The sequence below is a fragment of the Kogia breviceps genome, chromosome 2 (assembly GCF_026419965.1).
Source record: "Kogia breviceps isolate mKogBre1 chromosome 2, mKogBre1 haplotype 1, whole genome shotgun sequence".
Taxonomy (NCBI): domain Eukaryota; kingdom Metazoa; phylum Chordata; class Mammalia; order Artiodactyla; family Physeteridae; genus Kogia; species Kogia breviceps.
In genome coordinates this window covers 114,594,696-114,618,317 of record NC_081311.1, presented here as the reverse complement: position 1 = coordinate 114,618,317, position 23,622 = coordinate 114,594,696, and the positions used below count along the sequence as shown (strand labels likewise).

At 34.3% G+C, this 23,622-nt stretch overlaps 1 protein-coding gene across 3 annotated transcripts in view; it reads right to left on the bottom strand.

The window, feature by feature from the left end:
- Positions 1 to 2,086: 2,086 nt before the first annotated feature.
- Positions 2,087 to 23,622, bottom strand: part of KYNU (kynureninase) — a 103,991-nt gene continuing 82,455 nt past the window's right edge. Inside the window, exons 11-14 of one of the 3 annotated variants that reach the window (XM_067027504.1) lie at positions 13,896 to 13,948; positions 11,738 to 11,823; positions 5,876 to 6,106; positions 2,087 to 4,558 (exon numbers count right to left, since the gene is read on the bottom strand). In XM_067027504.1, the coding sequence (XP_066883605.1) occupies positions 4,430 to 4,558; positions 5,876 to 6,106; positions 11,738 to 11,823; positions 13,896 to 13,948 (499 nt within the window). In that variant the 3' untranslated portion in view covers positions 2,087 to 4,429. Of the gene's footprint in view, positions 4,559 to 5,875; positions 6,107 to 11,737; positions 11,824 to 13,895; positions 13,949 to 23,622 lie in introns of those variants that run through there. The other 2 variants (XM_067027503.1, XM_067027506.1) reach the window with 2 other exon arrangements.

Here is a 23,622-nt window from a genome sequence, read left to right as displayed (position 1 = left end):
GTTTGAGAAGGATTGGTGTTAGCTCTTCTCTAAATGTTTGATAGAATTCACCTGTGAAGCCATCTGGTCCTGGACTTTTGTTTGTTGGAAGATTTTTAACCACAGTTTCAATTTCATTACTTGTTATTGGTCTGTTCATATTTTTTGCTTCTTCCTGGTTCAGTCTTGGAAGGTTATACCTTTCTTAGAATTTGTCCATTTTTCCAGGTTGTCCATTTTATTGGCATAGAGTTGCTTGTAGTCATCTCTTAGAATGCTTTGTATTTCTGTGGTGTCTGTTTTAACTTCTCCTTTTTCATTTCTAATTTATTGATTTGAGTCCTCTCCCTCTTTTTCTTGATGAGTCTGGCTAATGGTTTACCAATTTTGTTTATCTTCTCAAAGAACCAGCTTTTAGTTTTATTAATCTTTGCTATTGTTTTCTTTGTTTCTATTTCACTTATTTCTGCTCTGATCTTTATGATTTCTTTCCTTCTGCTAACTTTGTGTTTTGTTTGTTTGTCTTTCTCTAGTTCTATTAGGTGTAAGGTTAGATTATTTATTTGAGTTTTTTGTGTTTCTTGAGGTAGGCTTGTATAGCTATAAACTTCCCTCTTAGAACTGCTTTTGCTGCATCCCATGGGTTTTGGACCATCGTGTTTTCATTGTCATTTGTCTCTATGCATTTTTTGATTTCCTCTTTGATTTCTTCAGTGATCTCTTGGTTATTTAGTAATGTGTTGTTTAGCCTCCATGTGTTTGTGTTTTTAATGTTTTTTTCCCTGTAATTCATTTCTAATCTCACAGTGTTGTGGTCAGAAAAGATGCTTGATATGATTTCAATTTTCTTAAATTTACTGTGGCTTGATTTGTGACCCAAGATATAATCTATCCTGGAGAATGTTCCATGTGCACTTGAGAAGAAAGTTTAATCTGCTGCTTTTGGATGGAATGTCCTATAAATATCAATTAAATCTGTCTGGTCTATTGTGTCATTTAAAGCTTGTGTTTCCTTATTTATTTTCATTTTGGATGATCTGTCCATTGGGGTAAGTGAGGTGTTAAGTCCCCCACTATTATTGTGTTACTGTTGATTTTCTCTTTTATAGCTGTTAGCAGTTGCCTTATGTATTGAGGTGCTCCTATGTTGGGTGCATATGTATTTATAATTGTTATATCTTGGATTGATCCCTTGATCATTATGTAGTGTCCTTCCTTGTCTCTTGTAACATTCTTTATCTTAAAGGCTAGATTATCTGATATGAGTATTGCTACTCCAGCTTTCTTTTGATTTCCATTTGCATGGAATATCTTTTTCCATCCCCTCACTTTCAGTCTGTATGTGTCTCTAGGTCTGAAGTGGGTCTCTTGTAGACAGCATATAGATGTGTCTTGTTTTTGTATCCATTCAGCAAGCCTGTGTCTTTTGGTTGGAATATTAATCTATTCACGTTTAAGGTAATTATCGATATGTATATTCCTATGACCATTTTCTTAATTGTTTTGGGTCTGTTTTTGTAGGTCCTTTTCTTCTCTTGTGTTTCCCACTTAGAGGAGTTCCTTTTGCACTTGTTGTTGAGCTGATATGGTGGTGCTGAATTCTCTTAGCTTTTGCTTGTCTGTAAAGCTTTTGATTTCTCCATTGAATCTGAGTGAGATCCTTGCCGGGTAGAGTAATCTTGGTTGTAGGTTCTTTCCTTTCATCACTCTCAGTATATCATGCCTCTCCCTTCTGGCTTGTAGAGTTTCTGCTGAGAAATCAGCTGTTAACCTTATGGGAGTTCCCTTGTGTGTTATTTGTCATTTTTCCCTTGCTGCTTTCAGTAATTTTTCTTTGTCTTTAATCTTTGCCAATTTGATTACTATGTGTCTCAGCATGTTTCTCTTTGGGTTTATCCTGTATGGGACTCTGCGCTTCCTGGACTTCGGTGGCTATTTCCTTTCCCAAGTTAGGGAAGTTTTCAACTATAATCTCTTCAAATATTTTCTCGGGTCCTTTCTCTCTCTCTTCTTCTGGGACCCCTATGATGTGAATGTTGTTGCGTTTAATGTTTTCCCAGAGGTCTCTTAGGCTGTCTTCATTTCTTTTCATTCTTTTTTCTTTATTCTGTTCCACAGCAGTGAATTCCACCATTCTGTCTTCCAGGTCACTCATCCATTCTTCTGCCTCAGTTATTCTGCTATTGATTCCTTCTAGTGTAGTTTTCATTTCAGTTATTGTATTGTTCATCTCTGTTTGTTTGTTCTTTAATTCTTCTAGGTCTTTGTTAAACATTTCTTGCATTTTCTCGATCTTTGCCTCCATTCTTTTTCTGAGGTCCTGGATCATCTTCACTATCATTATGCTGAATTCTTTTTCTGGAAGGTTGCCTATCTCCACTTCATTTAGTTGGTTTTCTGGGGTTTTATCTTGTTTCTTCATCTGGTACATAGCCCTCCACCTTTTCATCTTGTCTATCTTTCTGTGAATCTGCTAGTTTTGGAGGGTCTCCTGCAGAGGTAGGTGCTGGCTGTGGCTCACGGTGTGGACAAGGACACTGGCAGCAGAAGTCCTGGGAAGTACTCCGTGGCATGAGCCCTCCCAGAGTCTGTGAGAAAGCGAGTTTCTAATGCTCTTTCTTCACCTGGGTGATGAGGAAAGAGTGCTGATTATGCTTTGAATGGTTTATTTACATAATTTGATGTAATTTTAATGTGATTAACATGAAATATTTTAGAACTTTAACTGATAAGCACCTTCATATACCTTCCCTTACTCAACCATCTAGTTAATACCTCTAAGATTTTTGTCTCATAGTATCACCATTTATCTTTCATAGAAGTTACAGTTTGTAATTATATATTTACTTGGATGTTTATAGGTTTACTCTCTGTTTCCCCACTAAGCTACCTGTTTCCTGAGAGCTGAAATTATGTCTTTTTTTGTTTACCACTGTGAGGTTCAAAAACAATTTCTTCTAGATGAAGTCATGTATGGTCATATTTTAAGGTTTTGAGAATTTTTCCATCCATGAAAGATGAGTTTTGCCAAAAGTGGAAGTGGGAAGGTTTTCTAAAGCAATTATGCAGCCACTCAATTAAGTGAGATCACATGTAAATAAAATAGCACAATACATGGTACATGGGAAGTACTCGATAAATATCAGTAGTCGCTGGTGTTGGTGTCAGAGCTCTGCAACTTTTTATTTAACCCTACCGCTCAAAGTGGTTGGCTAAGCTAATATCATCATAGTCACTCTTTCTTGCTGCTTATGTATACAAATGTAGAATATTTTGCCAATTCATGAATGGTGGTTATGGCATCAACAGCTGAGAACTAGGGGAATCTTACAGGGCTGAATGTAACTGTAGTGTTTTCATAGTGATTAACAAAGGTCCATAGATTTGGGATAGAGGTTGAGTGATGAAGCACTTATTTCCTAACTTTAATCCTCAATCACAAGTATCTTAGAGTGATTTATTTCACTATTTTAGAGACATAGTCGCATCTAAAGTCTTTTATCAGGAGAAATTCCCATTAAACAAAACCAGGAGATTATGATAACATTTAAATAAGGGGACATCCTTGAAAAATGGATTAGGACCCTAGAGTGAGTAAAGAAATCAATTTAATGAGCTTCAACCAACATTAGTTGTAATGAGATAAAATAATAAATATGAAAGCACAAGCAAATAATTTTTACAACTTTTGTTTTTGCTATATATACCATTTTTAAAACCAGATCTAGGATAATATCTACTCACTATGAAAATCATGGTAATGTCAGGGATGGTAACATGAAAGAATGGCCAATGGCAATTGTAAGAAGCTGCAGAATGAAAACTGAAAGACATTTCTTTTTTACCAGATGTTAACATACGATTAAAAAAATTGTGTATTAGAATCAATGAAGTAAGGCTTGTACACAAATTAAACTCTGATATTAAATGTATTCCTTAGTGTGGATTGTGACCAAACTATTTGAAAGCCACTGCCCTAGACAATGCATTTTCTGTTGCTCAGATTGGAGTTAGATGGAACATTATAAATAGCATACATACATCAGACTGTTCAACTGCAGTGCCTATAAGAAACTCTTTGGTAAATTAAAATTAAAGTAATATATCTAAAATTGACAGAAAAATTTCCACATACATTGTGAAGTTGTCAGTCAAATTATAAATTAAACCAACAAAAAACATTTTATTAACAATGAAATATGACAGCTAATCAAGACTGTATACATAATACTTGCACCAGTAAAGACTTTGATCCACCAAACACCAAGAAATTGGACTGCCGTGCAGATATCTCAAGGCCACAGACCCTTAAAAAAATTGTCTTCTTTTTCTGTAAAGTATACAATTCATTGCTAGTTATGTGTAGTCAGTTTTGAAATTATTAAAACTTGAATAATAATAAAATAACCACAGGCTTTCCATATTATTTGCTTAAGTTGCTGTGGAAAACTCAGCTATTTTTTGTTTCTGCAGAGTCAAGTGCAGAAATGAGCAGATTGATAAATTTATAAACATCATGGAAAGAATTGTAGAGAGGAACTGGAGCCACTCGAATCCCTTTTGGATCCCGTTTGTCACACTGTAGGGGAAACAAAAAGTAAAACCACAATAATGTTGGCATCATTCATATAATGGAAATCCACATTAAGAGAAACTTACATAAAACATTCATACTGATTTCCCTAAAACTTAATATATAAGCAATCTTTTTCACTTTAAGTAAAGCGTAGTGTTTCTATGTTATTGGAAACTCCCTTCTTAATAATAATTAAAATATTAATGGGTTGGTCCATGAATATCCTAAGTACTTTCCTGAAGTCCAGTCAGCAATGATCCTTTTTAAGCAACCAATGGATCGAATATACAGTTTATCTGTGGAGAGACCCTGGAGAGACTGGAACCCTTGCACACATTTCAATGATTGAGAACCTCACTGAGATCTGGAGAGTTTTAGTTATATTTCCATTAAATTCATTAATCCCTAATCTCAGGAATTGGGCTCAGATAATTCAGCATAGTCTGAAGATCACTCTGACTGTCTTTAAGGAACACGCCCTATAGGCTAGACAATATAATAAATGGTTTATGTGTGCTGGCACATTTTATTCCATAACAACTTTTGAGGTAAATATTTTTGCAGCAAAAATACAGATGAAGGATCTTAAGTCAATAGTTGTTTACTAACTTTCCCAGGAGCACATGGCTTGTAAATGGTACAGTGTGATTTGGAATGCTGATATTCTGATTTGTGTCTTCAGAATCTGGGGATACCTCTCCTAAAGGTTTGGAAGACTGAGTGCAGCAGTTTCTAAATTACATTATCACTGGAAATAGATATGTTATCACCATTTTTCCTGAAGTTACTCATTAAATACTTATTAGTTCTCTTCAAGAGACTAAGAGGGCTACTTAGGCCCAACAGTTTAAAAAAAATTCCATACAACATTAACACTCTTAAGATGTGTCTACATATCTTTCTGACTAAAGTGAAAAAGTTGAAAATAATTTAGTTCAATCAAACAACTAAGTAAGACTGATTTCCTTTATCTCCCTCTCCTATACTGTATGTTCCTTAATTCCACTTATTCAATAAATATATAATATATTAGGGTTTTCACTAAATTTTTTTGGTCCAAACTATAGTGAAAATAATGGATAAATTACATAAAATTCTTTCCTGCAACTAAACTTTGTGGTTTCTTCCCTTTTATCAGAAATGACAGATCTCCGTGCCCTTCAGTTAGCACAGTGCTGAATACTTAGTTGGCATTTAACTTATCCTCACTGACTGATGTGAAATGACATGGAAAAATGAATAAACAAAAAAATCCAAATTTTATCCTCAACATGCAGCCCACAGAGAAAAACCTGGTAGCAAAGCAAGAGATATACTTACAACCACTCCTCTTTTTTCTAGTTCTTGGAAAATATATTTAATTGGAATAGAAAATGTTAGGGTTAGCTGGCAGCCGCGATCCTCTATACGAGGTGGAGTAATTATGTTCACGACTGTTTTCTTGGTTTCGGCTTTATCCTGGCTGAAGTGATGCTTGATCATGTATTCCAGATAACCAGTTAGCAAAATAGATTTTCTCCTCAGTGCTTTCATAGTTGCTTGCCTAAAGATCTGCAGAATGAGAAACAGTCAGGTTCACAGTTTCTTGTTGATTCATAAAGAAGCAAAATTTAACTGTAAATCACAAATTTAAAAAAGGGAAATGCCCACTTTTGACCTTTCCAATAGAACATCCGTTTTAGATAATCTTGTGAAAACATGTCCTCTTTTAAGTGCTTTGCCATTAAAAATTAAACGCAAAGTGTCCATGACAGAAAAACTGTACAAGTGTCATTTAAACAATACTTGCAAAAGCAGAAAAAAATAAGTGAACATAATGTTCCTTCAGAGTTATTTTAAATTAGCTTCATATAATTAGTATAAGTAAAACATACCTTAATAAATGCATTTAACTGTTATAAATGTCAAAAAATTTCCTCCAAACATTTTATACAATCATAATCAAGATTTTTTTCTATTCCCATATAAAGTTTGTTTAATCCACAAAACAGTGCAATAAGAGCTAAACGTTTATGTGGAAGGCAATGTTACCAATATTATTTATAATCGTTTTACCAATTCCTAAATCTCCTTCAGTTTAACAGTAAGAAAACAAGTAGTTAAATAGTGATGCTAAGTTTTGTCAGAAAAGCAAATAATGTTAGATAATGCATGTATTATTACTGAAGCATTTGGTCTTTCTTTGTTTCTTCTTTCATCATTTTCTCCCCTGCTAAACTCTAACACTGGTGTGAAAATACTGCCAGTTGCTGCCTGAGGTGTCTTATATTAAGATGAGTGACAAAAGGGCACAAAATAACTGGTATTGGAACATTAGGGGTCAGAACAGACATGCTTTTCTAGCTTATCTCTTAAGGTCAAGTACAGTTTAAAAATATATTCTACATATAAGAACTGAAATAACTGCAAACAGAGAATGATGCACTAGCAAGCCACTTAATGTCCCTTTTCTGTATCATGTTATGCCACTGAGCAAACATAGGGTCATTTGGTGATATCTATACTTTATGAAGTCTATGAAAATAGTTTTTTCTATATATACACATGGCATGTGTGGGCAGGCATTCTACTAGAACTCAACCATTCAGGCATAGATTTTCTTGACCTATTACATGATGGCTATGGATGTTGCTGAAGGAGAGGATGGGAGTTGTATGTAAGGTAATGTATTGGAGGAAGAGAGGAAAATCAGAGGATAGAAAGCTATCTGCCTCTCTTCCCAACCAGACCTCATGGACTGTGTCTGCCGCCTGGGAAGAGTTCAGCTGCAAATAGAAGCTTAGGCCTTTGAGGTCCATGTCAAAAGGCATCTGACATATTCAGTGCAAAAAAATGCTACTTTAGGCCAGTTACATGGAGTTTGGTAAGAGGCATCTCTTCATTTCTTGTGTAAAACAAAATGTCCATAGATTTGGCACAATGAAGACTCAAGGGAATACCTCCAAGTTTTGGATCAAGAGAGCCTGATCCAAGAATCAACATTCTTACAGAGGGCAGGAGCAGGGACAGGTAAGGTGTAGCCCACCAGTGGTTTGGCTGTTAGATTTGGAATTTTAAAAAAAGATGTGACAGGAATCTTTACAAGCTTCTCTTTGGAGATTAATAATAATTTGAGGACATTTTAATTATTTAAATAATTCTAGTACACTTTCTGGATCTGCTTTGGGCCCCATAAGATGCAGATGGGGACAATGTGTAAAGTAGTACTTTTAATGGTATTTCATTTGTATTCATAGGTTAGTAAGACTTTGGGGAATATTAAGTTTATAGGGTTTTTTTTTAATGAAGTTTTTTGCTCTTGCAGATTTGATAACAAGCAACCAATTTTTTTTCATGACAAATGTCTCAATTTTAACATATCATGACTCTTTGTTAATAATAAAATAACTTTTAAATGTAAAACTAATTTCCACATTACAACCACAACAAGAGACGCTGCATTCTGAGGCAGTCTTAAATTCTTCTCAGACTGTAAAAGTCTCTACTGAGGCCTCAGATAAAAATATCAAGAGGGGATAATAGGAGTTAACAGTGAAGTAGAAAGTAGAATAAATGTCCTTTTTTTTTTTTTTTGCTTCTCATTATTTTCATGCTTTCAGTACTGTGGAATAATTTAATTTTTTTAAAATTAGGTAAAATGAAAAGTGTAGTTTGGAAATATTCAGCTTATAACAGAATTGTTGGCAGAGTTTCCACTACTTGGGTGAGTTTTCTTGCTAACTAAAATAAATGCAAAGCTAGAAAAGTTAGATATGTTTAAATAGGAAAAATAAGTATAGCATGATGTTTTCAATTCTTAAATTCTTAAAATTGGCTCCCTAATAACTCTGAGGAAAGACAGAGTACATTTCTTCTGACTTGCCCTGTATTTTAATTGAATGCTCTAATTTTATATATTTAAGCTATTTATTTAATTATACATTTATGTACTGAAAAAGTCTAAAATTGTCTATCTATTGCTACATAGAAATATGACCCTTCAAAATACAATATAAGTATTGTTTAATTTCAAGTTAGTAATTAGAAGGTTGAGGTGACCTCCGAAGTAATCTGGTCCAAACATCTTCATTAAAAAATTGAGGCAAATGAATTCAAGAGTAGTGTCACTTGTTGAAGGTCACACTTGGTGTCCCAGTGAGGGATAGAGTATTTGCCTCCTGCTTCCTACCTTATTGCTCTTTCTCTTGATCCACAATACTTTTTAAATTATTGTACAAAAGATTAAATAGGCAGCAGTATGAAGAAACAGTTTGAAACTGATTATAAGGTGCTGTTTTTCATGGTATCCATCAATCAATCAAATACACATTAATTGTGAACAAAGCCATAATTAATCTTTTTGAAAAATTCTCTGTATTGCAAATTATAAATCATATCCATGTACATTGATTCTTAAGTGTAGAATCTCTTCTTCAGTTGGCATTTGACTGTGTGAGAATATTTTTCGAAAGGGAAGTAGAGATAGCAGAAAGGTAGCTTGATTCATGTATTTATTTCTTTCATTTACTCCAACTTCAGCTACCTATCTCCTATATGCATAACTTTTAAATAAATAAGGTAAGTACTGAATCGGTTAATTCACTGACACATGGCAAACTCAGAAACATCTAGAAAGTACAGTGTTTTAACAGTTAACTAGAGAATGGGAAACAATGAAATGTATTATTTTGTAATTTCAGAATTTTGCAATTTATAATAGGGAGCAAGAATTTCGAAAACACCTTCTTTAACACAAGGTTTGATTACTTAAAGATAATTTTGGTTAGAACATAGCCTCGACAGTGAATGATTTAATAAGATATTTACAAGAGGATGCAGAGAAATACTTAAGTGATAAGACGCTCCAGAGCAGTGTACATACCTCTTCTGTGGCATTTAGAGTCTTTTTCTCAGGTTTAAGTTTAGATATTAAAAGAGAAGATAAATCAGTCTTCAGATTCCAGCTGAGAATAGAAACCATGTCTAGGTGACTATAATACAGTGTGGAAGAAAACTATTGGTAGGGAAAATAAGAATAAGACTTCCTGTGGCAGAAGAGGTGAATACCGAAGAACAGTCAGTCCACTGCAGAGAATACCAAAGTGACAGTGTCTAAAAGACATTTTCTAGATACGGCTAGGAAGTCATTTGCAAAGATAAAATCAGAGGAAACTTTAAGTACTAGTTTTTCTTAAGGTATTCCTTGGTGCCTTGTTTTTTCTTACTGTAATTCATTCTCCCTGATATAAACTTTCAAAACAAGCAAAACGTTATCTTCTTTTAAAATGTTTAACGGGGGACATCCCTGTGCTCAGTGTGGTTAAGAATCCGCCTGCCAATGCAAGGGAAAAGGGTTCAATCCCTGGTCCGGGAAGATCCCACATGCTGCAGAGCAGCTAATCCTTTGTGCCACAACTACTGAGCCTGCGTTCTAGAGCCCGCAAGCCACAAATACTGAACCCATGCACTGCAACAACAGAGCCCGTGTGCTGTGACTACTGAAGCCCGCATGCCTAGAGCCCGTGCTTCTCAACCAGGGAAGCCACCGCAATGAGAAGCCTGCGTGCTGCATCGAAGAGTAGCCCTGACTCGCCGCAGCTAGAGAAAGGTCGGCTCTCAGCAACAAACACCCAATGCAGCCAAAACAATAATATAAAATAGAATCGAATAAAATAAAATAAAAATGTTTAACGGAAGTGTTCCTCAGGTTGGATATTTTGAAAGCAAATCAAATATCATTATTTGATTTGCTGAGTAGATTTCATCACCCCCCTGAAAACAGTTTTTTAAAATATGTATCACTGCCTGCGAAATCTTGTTACTGGGTCTATTTCAACTTAAAAAAAAAAAAAAAAAAAAAAAAAAAAACTGCCAAAAAGTGAAAACAGCACAAGCTCCATCTAGTGGTCATACCGAGTATGTGCTCTTTAAATTGGGATGAAATGAAATGAGTTGATTACTACTATCTAGTGGTGAAGCTGTATAAAAACAGAGGAACTTGACGCTGCTGTCCAGTGGCCAAAATGAGAAGCTGCTGTGAATGTTCACAGAATTCTAGAATTTTAAGTTTGGAAGAGATTTTGGAAGTCTTTATCTGGTCACTCATGCCAGAATATGCCGCAGTAGAATTTCCTAAACTAGATGATCTTAGGAGGCTTTCAATTTAAAAAAAACCAAAAAATCAAAATTTTATTTGAATATCTATATATTTTAAATCTCTATGAAAAACATATGTATATTTACTTAAAATATATTTCACTTAAATGTATATAAAATATATATTGCCTTAATATATGTATTAATACTATTGTATAGATATAATTATTAACAATATATATTTACTTAGATAAATTTAGTCTTAATCTGAAATTAATGAATATCCAATATCCAAATAATTAGTTAGGAGACATATATATGTGTGTGTGTGTATATATATATATATATACACACACACACACACACACACATATATATGCATTATATGTGCGTAAAAGTGAATAGATATAGGTAGGTACCCTATTATTTAGGGTGAGACTAATTTTAAGTAGAAGCATGAATGAACTTAAAGAAAAATATTGAGCCAGTAATAGTAGAAATTAAACATGGATATAATGATAGAAACCCCAATGGGGAAAAAGAAAATCCACCCTACCTCATGGGACAACCTTACTCATCTTTGGTTTACTCTGACTATTCATACTCTCCCCAACCCCCTAAAGTCTTCCTATAGTTTTGTCACATGGCAGTTTGTCAGTTCATTGACTCACAGAACTAGAAGAAACAGAGTCGCCAGTAATCACAACATCGTCCAGCCCACAATAATTTCTTAATAAGTGTTTGAATGAGTGAATTAATCAAGACTTAAATATTGCATGTTTGTTTTGTATATAGAGAGATCAGTAGAAGATTAAATAACTTATTCAGGTTCACAAAAATTCTAAGTGGAACTAAAAATATGTCACCCCAGTTAAGTTTCATTGAACATTTATTAAGTGCCAGCAGTGTGCCAATACTTGGGTTGGGGGCTGAAGATATAAATAAAAAGTGACATTAGCACACAGTCACTGTCCTAATGGAGAACCTTGCCCTTCCTCCGTTGTTTATGCACATTGCATATTAATCTAGCTGATTAGCAGGTAAACAACATGTCTCAGGTAAAGAGAAAGGTAAAGATGTGGGAAGGCTGAAGCATAGATCACTTACCTCTAAACTAGCATGTAAGGAACAGACCAATAGAATCGGAGGATTTGAAATTCGGAATCCATGGACCCCAGGGATTAACTGCAGTTCTGAAAAATTAATATCATGTCATTTTTATAGAATGTGCCTAGAAAGGTGTCCTTTTGGATTTTTTTATGACAGTAAAGTAGAGAAGAAAAATATAAGACTGAAAAACTTTTCTTCCTGAGATTTCTGAGCTATTTAAGAGAAACGCCATGGACCTAAAATACCGGCATATTTCTCCTTCACCTACAACTTCCATCTCCTCTGCCCCCACCCTCATAAGAGCCTACCAAAAATTAGAGCCCTTAGACACAAGACAAACATAATGTCATCTAGAAGATTTTCGGGACCCCATCCTCTGCCCTCACATCCCCAAGCCAGCATTCCTTGTTCTGCTCCACGCTTTGCCTTTCTATTATGAAACCATGTCAACAAGGGGAAGATATCAAGATTCGAATGGCTTGTAATTGTAATGTCACCCAAGGGCAGAAATATAAATGAAATGACCTAGGAAGGTGACTTTTAACATTAGGATTACTAGGTCAAGTAGCTTCTCTTGGGAAAGAAGAAAATAAAAGGCTTTTAAAAAAATGATCTGCCTAAGTATGATATATTAAAAAGATAAATTAATAGCAGACATTATCCTAATTATAATTAATTAGATTGAATAGTTGCAAGTTAAATCCAAGAGTTAAAACTGCTAGTTAGAGATAAAGTTAAAAACTAATACTAAGAGTGAGAGAATTTTCTGGGTCTTTAGAGAGGCATCTAATTAAGGCTAGTTAAACTATATCCTGTGGGTCAAATCTGGCCCACCACTTGTTTTTGTAAATAAAGTTTTATTGGAACGTAGCCACATTCATTCGTTTATGTATTTTTGTGGCTGCTTTAGCACCACAATGGCAGAGTTGTATATTTGCCACAGAAACAGCATAGCCCCCAAAGCTTAGCATATCTCCAATCTGACCCTTCACAGAAAACCTTTGTCCAACCGGATCTAATCCAGCTCCCTCATTTACAGATAAGAAAACCCACTACAAACAATTTAAATAACTGGCATAATAACAGAGTTCATTATTTCAGCAGCCAAGATAAAACACAGCTTTCCTGATATGACTGAAGAGCCCATCTTTATTCTTTACATCTTGGTTGGTGCAAATGTGAATATATTTAAAATCATATCTCAGGGTTGGGAGCAGTCTGAAGGTTTTTGTTTTGTTTTGCGGTACGCGGGCCTCTCACTGTTGTGGCCTCTCCCGTTGCGGAGCACAGGCTCCGGACGCGCAGGCTCAGCAGCCATGGCTCACAGGCCCAGCCGCTCTGCGGCATGTGGGATCTTCCCGGACCGGGGCACGAACCCGTGTCCCCTGCATCGGCAGGCGGACTCTCAACCACTGCGCCACCAGGGAAGCCCAGTCTGAAGGTTTAAGTTTAATTCTCACAACATTTAGGAAGTTCTCTGTATCCCTTGTGATGGAAGAATAAAGTCACTCAGGAAAAAGAAATAGGACAATTTGAGAACTCCCTGCGCACGGTGTACTTTCATTTCTACCCATTGGGGTTACTATTTGGTATGTGGAGAAAGCCACAAAAGAAGGAAAATTGGGGAAAATAGAGGGATAAAAATGAACATTTATTAAATAGTATGCTACTTGGTTTATAGCTTAGAATGTGTCCTGCCCTCAAACAAAACCCTGAAATAGTTATTATTATTCACATTAGATATCTGAGGAAAAAAAACAAAAAATCCAAAATGATAAATATGTGCAACATCACAAAACTATTAAGCAGCAAAGTGGGTTTGATACCTAAGTCCCTCTGGGTCTGACTCCAAGCCAACAATTCCTTCCTGTTTTCCCTGCCTGTTGTTTTAGGTACTCCATATTGATGAGATCTGAGTACTTTAGATTTCACTTCTTATTTCCCTACCAAAGGATAGACTCAAAATCGTGCTAAAAATCTATGAACACTTAGTCTTACACTGAAGAAATGTCATTTCTTATTTTAAGAATTCTCAGTGGCATTTTCAAAGTGCACTCTCCATGAGGCATGTATATTACATACCATACAAAGACAGACGAAAATTGAAATAAAGTTAAGACAAAGTGACTTGTGAAGTAAAATTGAATACACTTACTGTTATCCATCTTAAATCTGGTGCTTAATTCATGGCCAAACCATCCCACTAACCTGAAACATAAATAATAACATTTGATATTTTGGTCTATAAAACTAGTCACAATTAATATAGGACTCTAGGGCCTGTGTTTTAAAATCATTTGTGATACAAGTCATCAAATACTTAAGCATATAAGTACTATATGATATCATAAGGCAATTAATATTTATAACCTTCTTGAGATTGAGTATAAAATCAATTTATTCTTGTTACTAGTTGTATTACCTTTGCAAAGTTAAATGATTAATACAATGATATATTTTTCTTGCAGTAAGATCTCTAAAGAGAAATGGCATAAAAATAACCTATATAATTATTGAAAAAATTTAAATAATTTTCTAAAGAAATTGTTACTTTCAGATTTTAATAAGAATGTTAATTAACCAGATATAAAATACAATATATACAGGAAAAATCATATGTATGTGTGTGTGCTTATTAGATGAAAAAAATTACAAAATATCTAAAGAAAAATATAAAATTTGAGAAAGAGAAATACAATATTCCTGATAATCAATTCTTCCTAAATAAATTGCTAGTTTTAATACTGCCAAAATTAAAAATTCCAAGGATGTTGTTTTTGGATTTGGCAAAATGTTGTTAAGTTTATATAGAATATATGAGTGAAAATAATAAATTTTGAAATAGAAGAGTATAAAGGTGAATATGCTCTATATTATATAGCATATTCCAAAATTCGTTAAATGAATGAGCACAATACTATTAAAAGAAGCATCAGGGAGACAAATGGAACATGGTAGAAAATATAAAAACCAGTCCTCAGATCATACAACAATTTAATAAGTGATAATTGTAACATTCCAAAAAATGCAAAGATGAAGAAAATATGTTCATATATTTATATGATTTTTAAAAGAAAAATTTCTAACTATGAAAACCAAAGAAAATATAAAGGAACATATCTATATATTCAGACACATTTAAAATTCTGTATTACAGAGAAAAAACAAATGAAAAACCAAAAGAAAAACCAATGATGGGGAGAAGGAAGCTGTTTGCCACATTTAAAAGAGTTTTCACCAAGAGTTTTTTCATCAGAGGAAGGGCAATGCCCCCAAAACTACACAGCCACGAAGCATGGACAAGGCATTTATAAAAGGAGAAATGCATATGCCCCATGAATTCTGGGGAGAAAAACCCCTCAATCTCAGTAATAATTAAAAAATATGGAAAAACATGAAGATCAGACCATGCTTCACATATGAAATTGGCAAAGTCATTTAAAATTTATATGTCTATTTTCATCAAGGATTTAGTAAAAAGGAAATAAGCTGTATGTCTAATAATGAATATATAAGTAATAAAGCCTTTATGGAGTACAGTTTGAAAATATAAATTAAATATTGTATAGTTTTCTGTCGCAGTACTTTTACTTGTTCCAATTTATCCAAAGGACTATTTGGATTACACTATTTGGAGTACACTAAGATGTGTGTGCTAGGACAATGAACACAATACTATTTACAGTGTCACAGCAACCCCAATATCTTGTAACAGAGAAACAATAAAATAAATTATACAACTTTTATATGATAGAATTTTATGTAGCCATTATAAAAATCATATTTGAAAGAATGTATATTCAAAAAGAATAAAATGGAGATAACAATATTTAAACTATGTTTCCAATTTTAGGATAAAATATATTGCATGCATTTATATGTAATTATGGCCAAAATGTTAAAATTTTTAATTTTTTCTTTATTCACATCCAAGTCAAACTTAGACGTAATGGAGAAACACCAAAGTTACTTTCATTTGTACTAAAATTTTACAGTTATAATAATTGAAAAAAGAGGTAATAAATTATCACTACTTTCAAATTATACAATTTTGTAGCTGGTATGAACAAAAAGATAATTTAGATGGTAATCTGGTACAAAATTAATATGAGAACTAAATATCTGAAGTTTAAAATTTCAACAAGCTGATATATTAATAAGAAATATTCCAAACCTACATAAAAAAAGTTTAATTACTTCTGAATCTGAACAACAAGAGCAAAAAGACTTGAATAATTTTCAACATCAAGAAAAATGATAGGGCTTCCCTGGTGGCGCAGTGGTTAAGAATCTTCCTGCCAATGCAGGGGACACGGGTTTGAGCCCTGGTCCGGGAAGATCCCACATGCCGCGGAGCAACTAAGCCCGTGCACTACAATTATTGAGCCTGTGAGCCACAACTACTGAAGCCTGTGTGCCTAGAACCCGTGCTCCACAACAAGAGAAGCCACTTCAATGAGAAGCCCACGCACCACAACGAAAAGTAGCCCCCCATCACCCCCCCAACTAGAGAAAGACTTGTGCGCAGCAAAGAAGACCCAACACAGCCAAAAATAAATAAATAAATAAATTTATTTTTTTAAAAAAGAAAAAGTCAGTTCTCCTCAAATTGATGTATAAATTTATATAACCCCAGTAAAATATAGATTTTATTTTCATTTGGTACTTGCAAGCTGATTCTAATGCCATATGGAAAAATAAATAATATTTTTAAATCCCTAAAAAATAACAGCTATAACATTGACATAACAGCTATGACATAACAGCTATGACAAAATATTGCTATATTATAAAAATTCAAAATGAAAACAATGTGGAACTGTGTTAAATCAATTAATATACCATTCATCATATTAATGAAGCTGAAGAGAAAGTTATAGAATCATATCCATAGACCAATGAGTCATAAGAGAAAGTTCTATCAAGTGATATTTGCAACTTATGTCACAAGAGGTTAATCTTTGTAGTATAAAAATATCTAGAGATCAATAACGCAAAAATAACAACCCCCCAAAAATGACCAACATATATAGAAAAGGAAAATGGCTCTTAAAAGTTTTTTTTAAAAGAGCTCTCCACTTAACTAATGATAAGAAAAATACAAATGAAAGCTACATTGAGATACATTTGCTGTACTCTTAGATTAGAAAAAATTCCAAAGTTTTATTAAGGACTCTGTTAGTATTAACATGTTTTATAAGTAATGCTCATGCATTATTGTGGGAATATGCGTTATTGATGCACCCCTCTAGAAAACAAATGAGTAACAGCTATAAAATTTACAAATACTTGTATTCTTTGACATGGCAAATTCAATTCTGGGAGTATTTTCTCCAGTAGAACTTGTACAAGTATGAAGTGAATTATGTATAAGTATAGCCATCGCATCCCTTTTAGTAATAGTCCAAGATTGAAAATAACCTAAACTTCCTTCAATAAAAGACTAGTTTTATAAATTATGCTAAATTTATATTATAAAATATCACATAGTCATTATATCAAAAGTGAATGAGAATGAGTTCTGGGTCCTGAAAGGGAATGATTGCAAGAGATAAGAAACCAAAAAATAAAGATATGCAATAGAACATGTAGTATCTTTTATGAACTTGATAATTATCTTGCTTATCTTCATTTTTCTCCCCCAACTAGAATGTAAGCTCATGAGATCAGGGACTTGTCTCTTAGTGTTTGTAGCAGAGTGTTTATAATGTGGATGTGTGACGAATGGTAAAAGATTGTTAGGAGAAGCACAAGTTTGGGCAGCTGACTAGTGTGGTGAGGGTCCGGGGAGGCTCTGACGAGGAAGTTGAGCAGAAGAATGAGTATATTTCAGCAAAAGAGGAAGGAAAGAGTGTTCCAGATGGTCAAATAGCATATTCAAAGGCCCAGCACATATGAAGACTATGAGGGCAAATTTCACACCATCTCCCTTTTCAACTTCTATATTTTTGTGCGTGTTATACTGTTTAACTTTAAATTAATTCTGCTGATTTTTTTATTGAGTTTACTAAATTTCTAGGTGTAGACTTAATATTCAACTTCAGAATTGTTTTCAAATGATTTTTCCAGAATAAAACGCTAAAACTTATTAGAAAACTGATGATCCAGTTTGGGTTCTGCTCCTGCTATGTATGATATTTTTAGTCACATATTAATTGCCAATTTCTCTTGACTTGAAAAGTCTATGGCTTCAGGGACAACTACTGACATAATATTGTTTGAAAAAAAATGTTTGGGGTGGTAAAAAAATAAAACTTTGAAGGTATTAAAATTTTTCTCATCATTTGCAAATAATTTTCTAAAACTTTCTTCTCCACAGTGAATCAATAAATTTTATTGCTTCAGGGTCATTTGTTTAGTGGAGAGCACCAAAAGATGTATACTTTTTTTAGCTTTGAGTTCAAAACAAGCTATTGAAACTTATAGCAGAGTCAGTAGTCTTTAAAAGCCAAGGCTTTTGACTTGCAGTAGATAGACATTTTGGAATTCTAATTATCAAGTGTCTCATATAATAGCCTAGCATAAAGTTTATGCTGTAAACAGCAAACAGAAAAGAGAATAATAAATCTAACCCATGAATCAAATGACATTTGTAAGTGCTGAGGAATGAGAAGCTTCAGAAAGGGAAATAGAAAGACAGGATTCATATTCCTAATACAGAGCTGGGCTGCACTCCCTACCCCCAGTTAAGTTCTAGGGGATGGAGTTGGGATGGTTGAGAGGTCAGTGGGAATTCCAGATATGCTTGGAAGGATCTAATGGTACGAAATTTCTGAGCCATGTTCCCTCAGCCCTACGAGGCAATCCAAAGGGTCTGTAAGAATCCCTCCATGCCAGGTTGGTGCCGTAATCTTCATACAAAAAAGGTTAGCAGAAGGGCCTGTGATAGCACCTCCATTTATAATCTAGGATCCTACTAACCCAAAAGACCCAAGAGAGTTTCCTGAAATTCCTGCTTCCCCAGAGAAGGAAATCGAAGTGACTGAGAAAGCATCCCCACTAGAGCTTGAGATAAAGGGCATAGGGTCATGGTAGCTCCACAGACATCTTGGAGGATGTAGCAGTAATGGGAGCAGATGACCAAGGGAGTGCCAGGTACATTTTAATGGATTCCAGGAGGTGGCTGAAGACAAGATGCCTGTCCTTTATCTATGTCAGGGCACTCTACGTCACCCATCGTGCAACCTTAGATACCATCCTAAGGAGAGAAGGACATGAAAAGAACTCCGAACTGACAAAGCTTAAATTCTGCATTTACTGAGAAAAGTCACTAAGTATACCTCAAAGTTATAAGACTGAATTTCCTGAATCAAATGAGTTGATAGATGAAAATAAAGAAAATAAAATTATTTGTCCACCTAAGTTTATGGTCTGGTGACATTTACATATGTAACTTACTAAAAAAATTATTAAATTTCTGATGACAACTGAAATCAATTATAAAATGAAAAGTATGTTTATCAAAGTTCTCATATGTTTTTGTATTAAATATTCAGAATCAGAACCTATCTTTAGTTAATCTGAACACATAACTGAGCTATATATGGGTAAGTTAAATTGAGTGGGAAAACAAATCACTGTTCAATGTAATTGTTTATTTGAGGTACTTACATTTATCATGATGTATATTTATTGAAAACCCATTCTTTCAGCAGGCATAGAACTGTGCTGGGTACTGAGGGGAACTCAGGATCACCTTTTCTATTGAAGCTAAGATTATGTTTGCATAAAAAAAGAGGAATAAAGAAAGGAGTTCTAGCCTGAATGAGTTAGATTCATTCACTATCATTTAATACAGAGGCATTGACTATTGTTTTATGTTATTTCTATCTTTTGAAAGAGAAGAAAAATACTACAGTTTGTCAAAGAGAATGATTTCGTATCAAAAAAATAATGTATGAGCCCTTTTGCACGTAATGCTTTCTTTGGAAACGGATTCAGAATTTTCCTCTTTGCATTTTCTTTTTTTAAAAATCTGAGGCAGGGCTTCCCTGGTGGCGCAGTGGTTGAGAGTCCGCCTGCCGATGCGGGGGACACGAGTTCGTGCCCCAGTCCAGGAAGATCCCACATGCCGCGGAGCGGCTGGGCCCGTCAGCCATGGCCGCTGAGCCTGCGCGTCCGGAGCCTGTGCTCCACAATGGGAGAGGTCCGCGTACCGCAAAAAAAAAAAAAAAAAATCTGAGGCAAATACAGTAGCTATGAGACAGGGTAATGGAAAACTGGGAATTTTTTTTCCATTTTTTTTCAACAGGTTTAAAATAAAAATTGGGAGAGTACTTCAATACTTTTTTTCTTATTTAGCAACTTTTCCTTCATTTTTGTGTATTCATTAAAAAGACTAGGTATTTGTCATTTCTGTTTGTGGAGTGCTATTAAAAATTCAAGAGTATGAGTTATGATTGCTGGGCATATCTGACAGAAACATAAAAGACCTAGATACATGGTATCCAAAGATACCATCAAAGACCTAGATATGAACGTGGTATCATAGGAGGAAATTATAGTTCGTGCTTAAAAGTACTGATGGCATGTCCATAGCCCAAATATGAAAGGAACAAGTAAATACACGGAGGGAAAATGTTTTCTTCTTTAGATGAAAAAATACTTGGAACTGAGTCTATAAGTGAGGTCAAGGCATCATTTTTTATGCTTTATTTACTGAATCCATAAAAGTACTTTAACTATTTATCTGAAAAAGTACAAATATGATATTGTAATTTTTTCTGAGTTGCCTCATTATTTGATGATAATATGCCTCTTTTGAATTTATTCACTAAAGAGATTATATTTTGCTATCCAATGGCTTAGTACAAAAGATACTGGGAGACTAACCTCTGGGCCAGCCGCATTGGAGATTCTAATTGTTTGCCATCCATCACCCTTAGCCACCACATCTTTGTCACTTCTGGATGGAAATTATATAATCCTATAGAACATTTCAGAGTGATCTATCAAATCAAATTGCTTGTTCTCATGCCAACAGGAAATCCTATTCAAAAGGCATGGTTGGGCAAAGCTTTTGCATAGTGAACTGCTAAGGGAAAAAAAGGGCAGAAACAAATACATGTTTGCTGGAAAATGGGCAAGATCGTTTCATGTCATCTTACTTATTAATTTTGCAACAACACTCTGAGGTAGGTATTGTTTCCATCATTTTATATTTGAGAAAAGTAAGGCTTAACAGAGTTTGAGTGATCATCTAAAGGAACGTAGCTAGTTAAGCCCATATCCTGCCCAGTAAGTGAGCAGGAACACTGACCCACAGTGAGAAGCTGTGGTTGATACAGCGTCATCAGAAGGAAGTTGAAGGGGAGGGGGTTCAAGACAAGTATCTTAACAAACCAGTAAGCAAATAGAAGCTGAGATGGTCAGTCCCTGGAAGCTGAGTAGAAGAGCAGATGATAAAAGTAGACTCAGGTAAAGTAAAATAGTTTAATGGAAATTAGTGTGAAGTTAGAGTAGAGTTGATGCTTGTTATAAGGGACTCTATTTCTATCATTTATGTGACTAATTAAATTACCTTTCTTTTATCAGGCTTATTAGAGTGTTCCTATATTTCACTCATTAATTCTTCAAATATAGTTGAGACACCTTGATAGAAGCAAGAGATAAAAATAGTATAGTGAACTGTACTAGAAATGGTTCCTGCCCACAAAGAGCTTAAAATCTATTGGGTGTGGGTGTGACTCGGGGTAGAAACTAATTAAACAAATATTAATTCAACAAAGGGTGTGTCGGTAGGCCCCCATCTCTGACTCCTGGTGTTCATGCCTTTATGTGGCTCACAGTTAAGAATTGTGGGTGGGACCTGTGTCTCTTCCTCAAGAAGAATGGATTCAGGTGACATAGCAAAGTAGAAAGAATTCAGAGATGGAAAATGGACTCAAACCTAGATGTCTGATATTAAATAAGAGCTAAGGAAGACAGAGTTGCTGGCAGATTCTGTTAGGAGTGAGACATTGAGTGGATTGAAACCCTGAAAGAAATGAAATCAGAGACTCAAAAGGTAAGAAGTTTCAGTTTCATCAACGTGAATATTGAACTCATTAAGAGAAGGAAAGTAGAGTAAGAGAAACAGAAGAAAGAAAACACGGCTCTTCATAGAGGCTATTTATACCATAATTCCCTAACAATTAGTAGTAAATTGTGTGAGAGTGCTCCAGAGCAGGAGGATAATATATATGGCAGTAAAGTCTAACATCTAGATGTGACAGTGACATCACTGAATTCTGTTACAAAAGCAATTACTTGAAAATTTTCATCAAAACAACTCAACAAATCATAGTACAAACACTCTTACAGTTATGAAAAAAGAGGATGGAGGAGCTATTCCATGTTGTATGTGCTTCAAAGTCCTGAAGCCAGTAGTGGTTAATTGTCCCAAACTGTCACTGATTTTCATGTGATGCTTTTCTTCCTCTTTATCTTTGTTCTGTATAAAATATTAATAATTACCATATTCTTTTAATCATTTGTGGTATCTATAATCTTAATGAAATTCTAAATATTATTTCTTCTGGAAATAATTACAACTTTCTAAAATTAATTGCTCTATACTTTCACTTGATAAAAATTAATAATTTAAATGGGGTGTTACAAGAGAATGACATTTTTATCTTATTAAAATTTATTTTTACCCGTAATTCCTTGTAAAGTAGAAGAATCTTAGAATCTCTTCTTTAACTTCTGACATTTTTCAGGTTATCCTGAATATTTTCATGAAAAATAACATCAATGATATATGTTTAATATAAGAGCCCATACTAATATAACTTTTACCATAACTAGATTAAAATTTTGAAAATCATTGTTAATTTAAATAAGAAAAGGAAAAAGAATTCTGTTTATTAAAATAGTATGTTCGAAAGATAAAGTCTTTTACCCGTATTATTTTCCAATGCTGGAAAGTGAACAACGTGAAACCAGGTGACTGACTCCTCAAACATCAAGCAAAGATCTTGTAAAAATACTCAAAAGAATTTGATTTGATTTTGTGGGTTCATCCTGATTTAGGTTCTAGTAGTTGTTTTATTAATTTTGAGAGCAACAAAAACAAATGTTAATTGAGATTTCATTATGAATCAGACATTGTTCTAAACAATCAATCTTCAAAAGAATCCTGTAATGTAGATACTATTATCATCCTCATTAAACACATGAGAAGACTGAGGTTCCAAGACACTGGATAAGTAGTCAAAGATAGGGGAATTCTCTGGTGGTCCAGCAGTTAAGTCTCTGCTTAGACTGTTGGGGGGCGTGTGTTCCATCCCTGATTGGGGAACTAAGATCCCACATGCCTCATGTTGGTGGCCAAAAAAATTAATTAAAAAAAAATTGGTTGAAGATAATACAGTTATTAGTCCTTGAAGCCCAAATACAGATATACACCATCATGACCAAGTATATTCACAAACACATGCAAAATCACCTGGGCAGTCTTTTTTTTTTTTTAATTCATCAAAGAGTCTAAACACCCCCCCCCCCAATATTCCTTAGATTACTTAAACACTACACTTAAGGTTCTGACCTGGCAAAATGCCAGGCTAGATTACAGCCACATTTTTTTATATACAATGTTTTCCCTTCCTCAAAAAAAAAAGTTTTTTTGACTCTGTCCTTTCATAATCACTGTAGTCAGTTTCTCTGCTTCAAAATGCATGGACCTAGGTATCTAATTTAATGAATCTGAGTATGTGTATCGATCATATATTACACCTTGAAGTCTTGACAGATGGAATGGGGGCTGTTTAAATTCAAGTAAAGAAATGATTATTTCAAAGAATATTTGTTCAAACTCAAAATACATTTCTAAGAACCTAGGGGAAAATTAAATTCATTTTAAGACTCCACCACTTGGAATGCAGGAAAGGTAAAATCAAAAT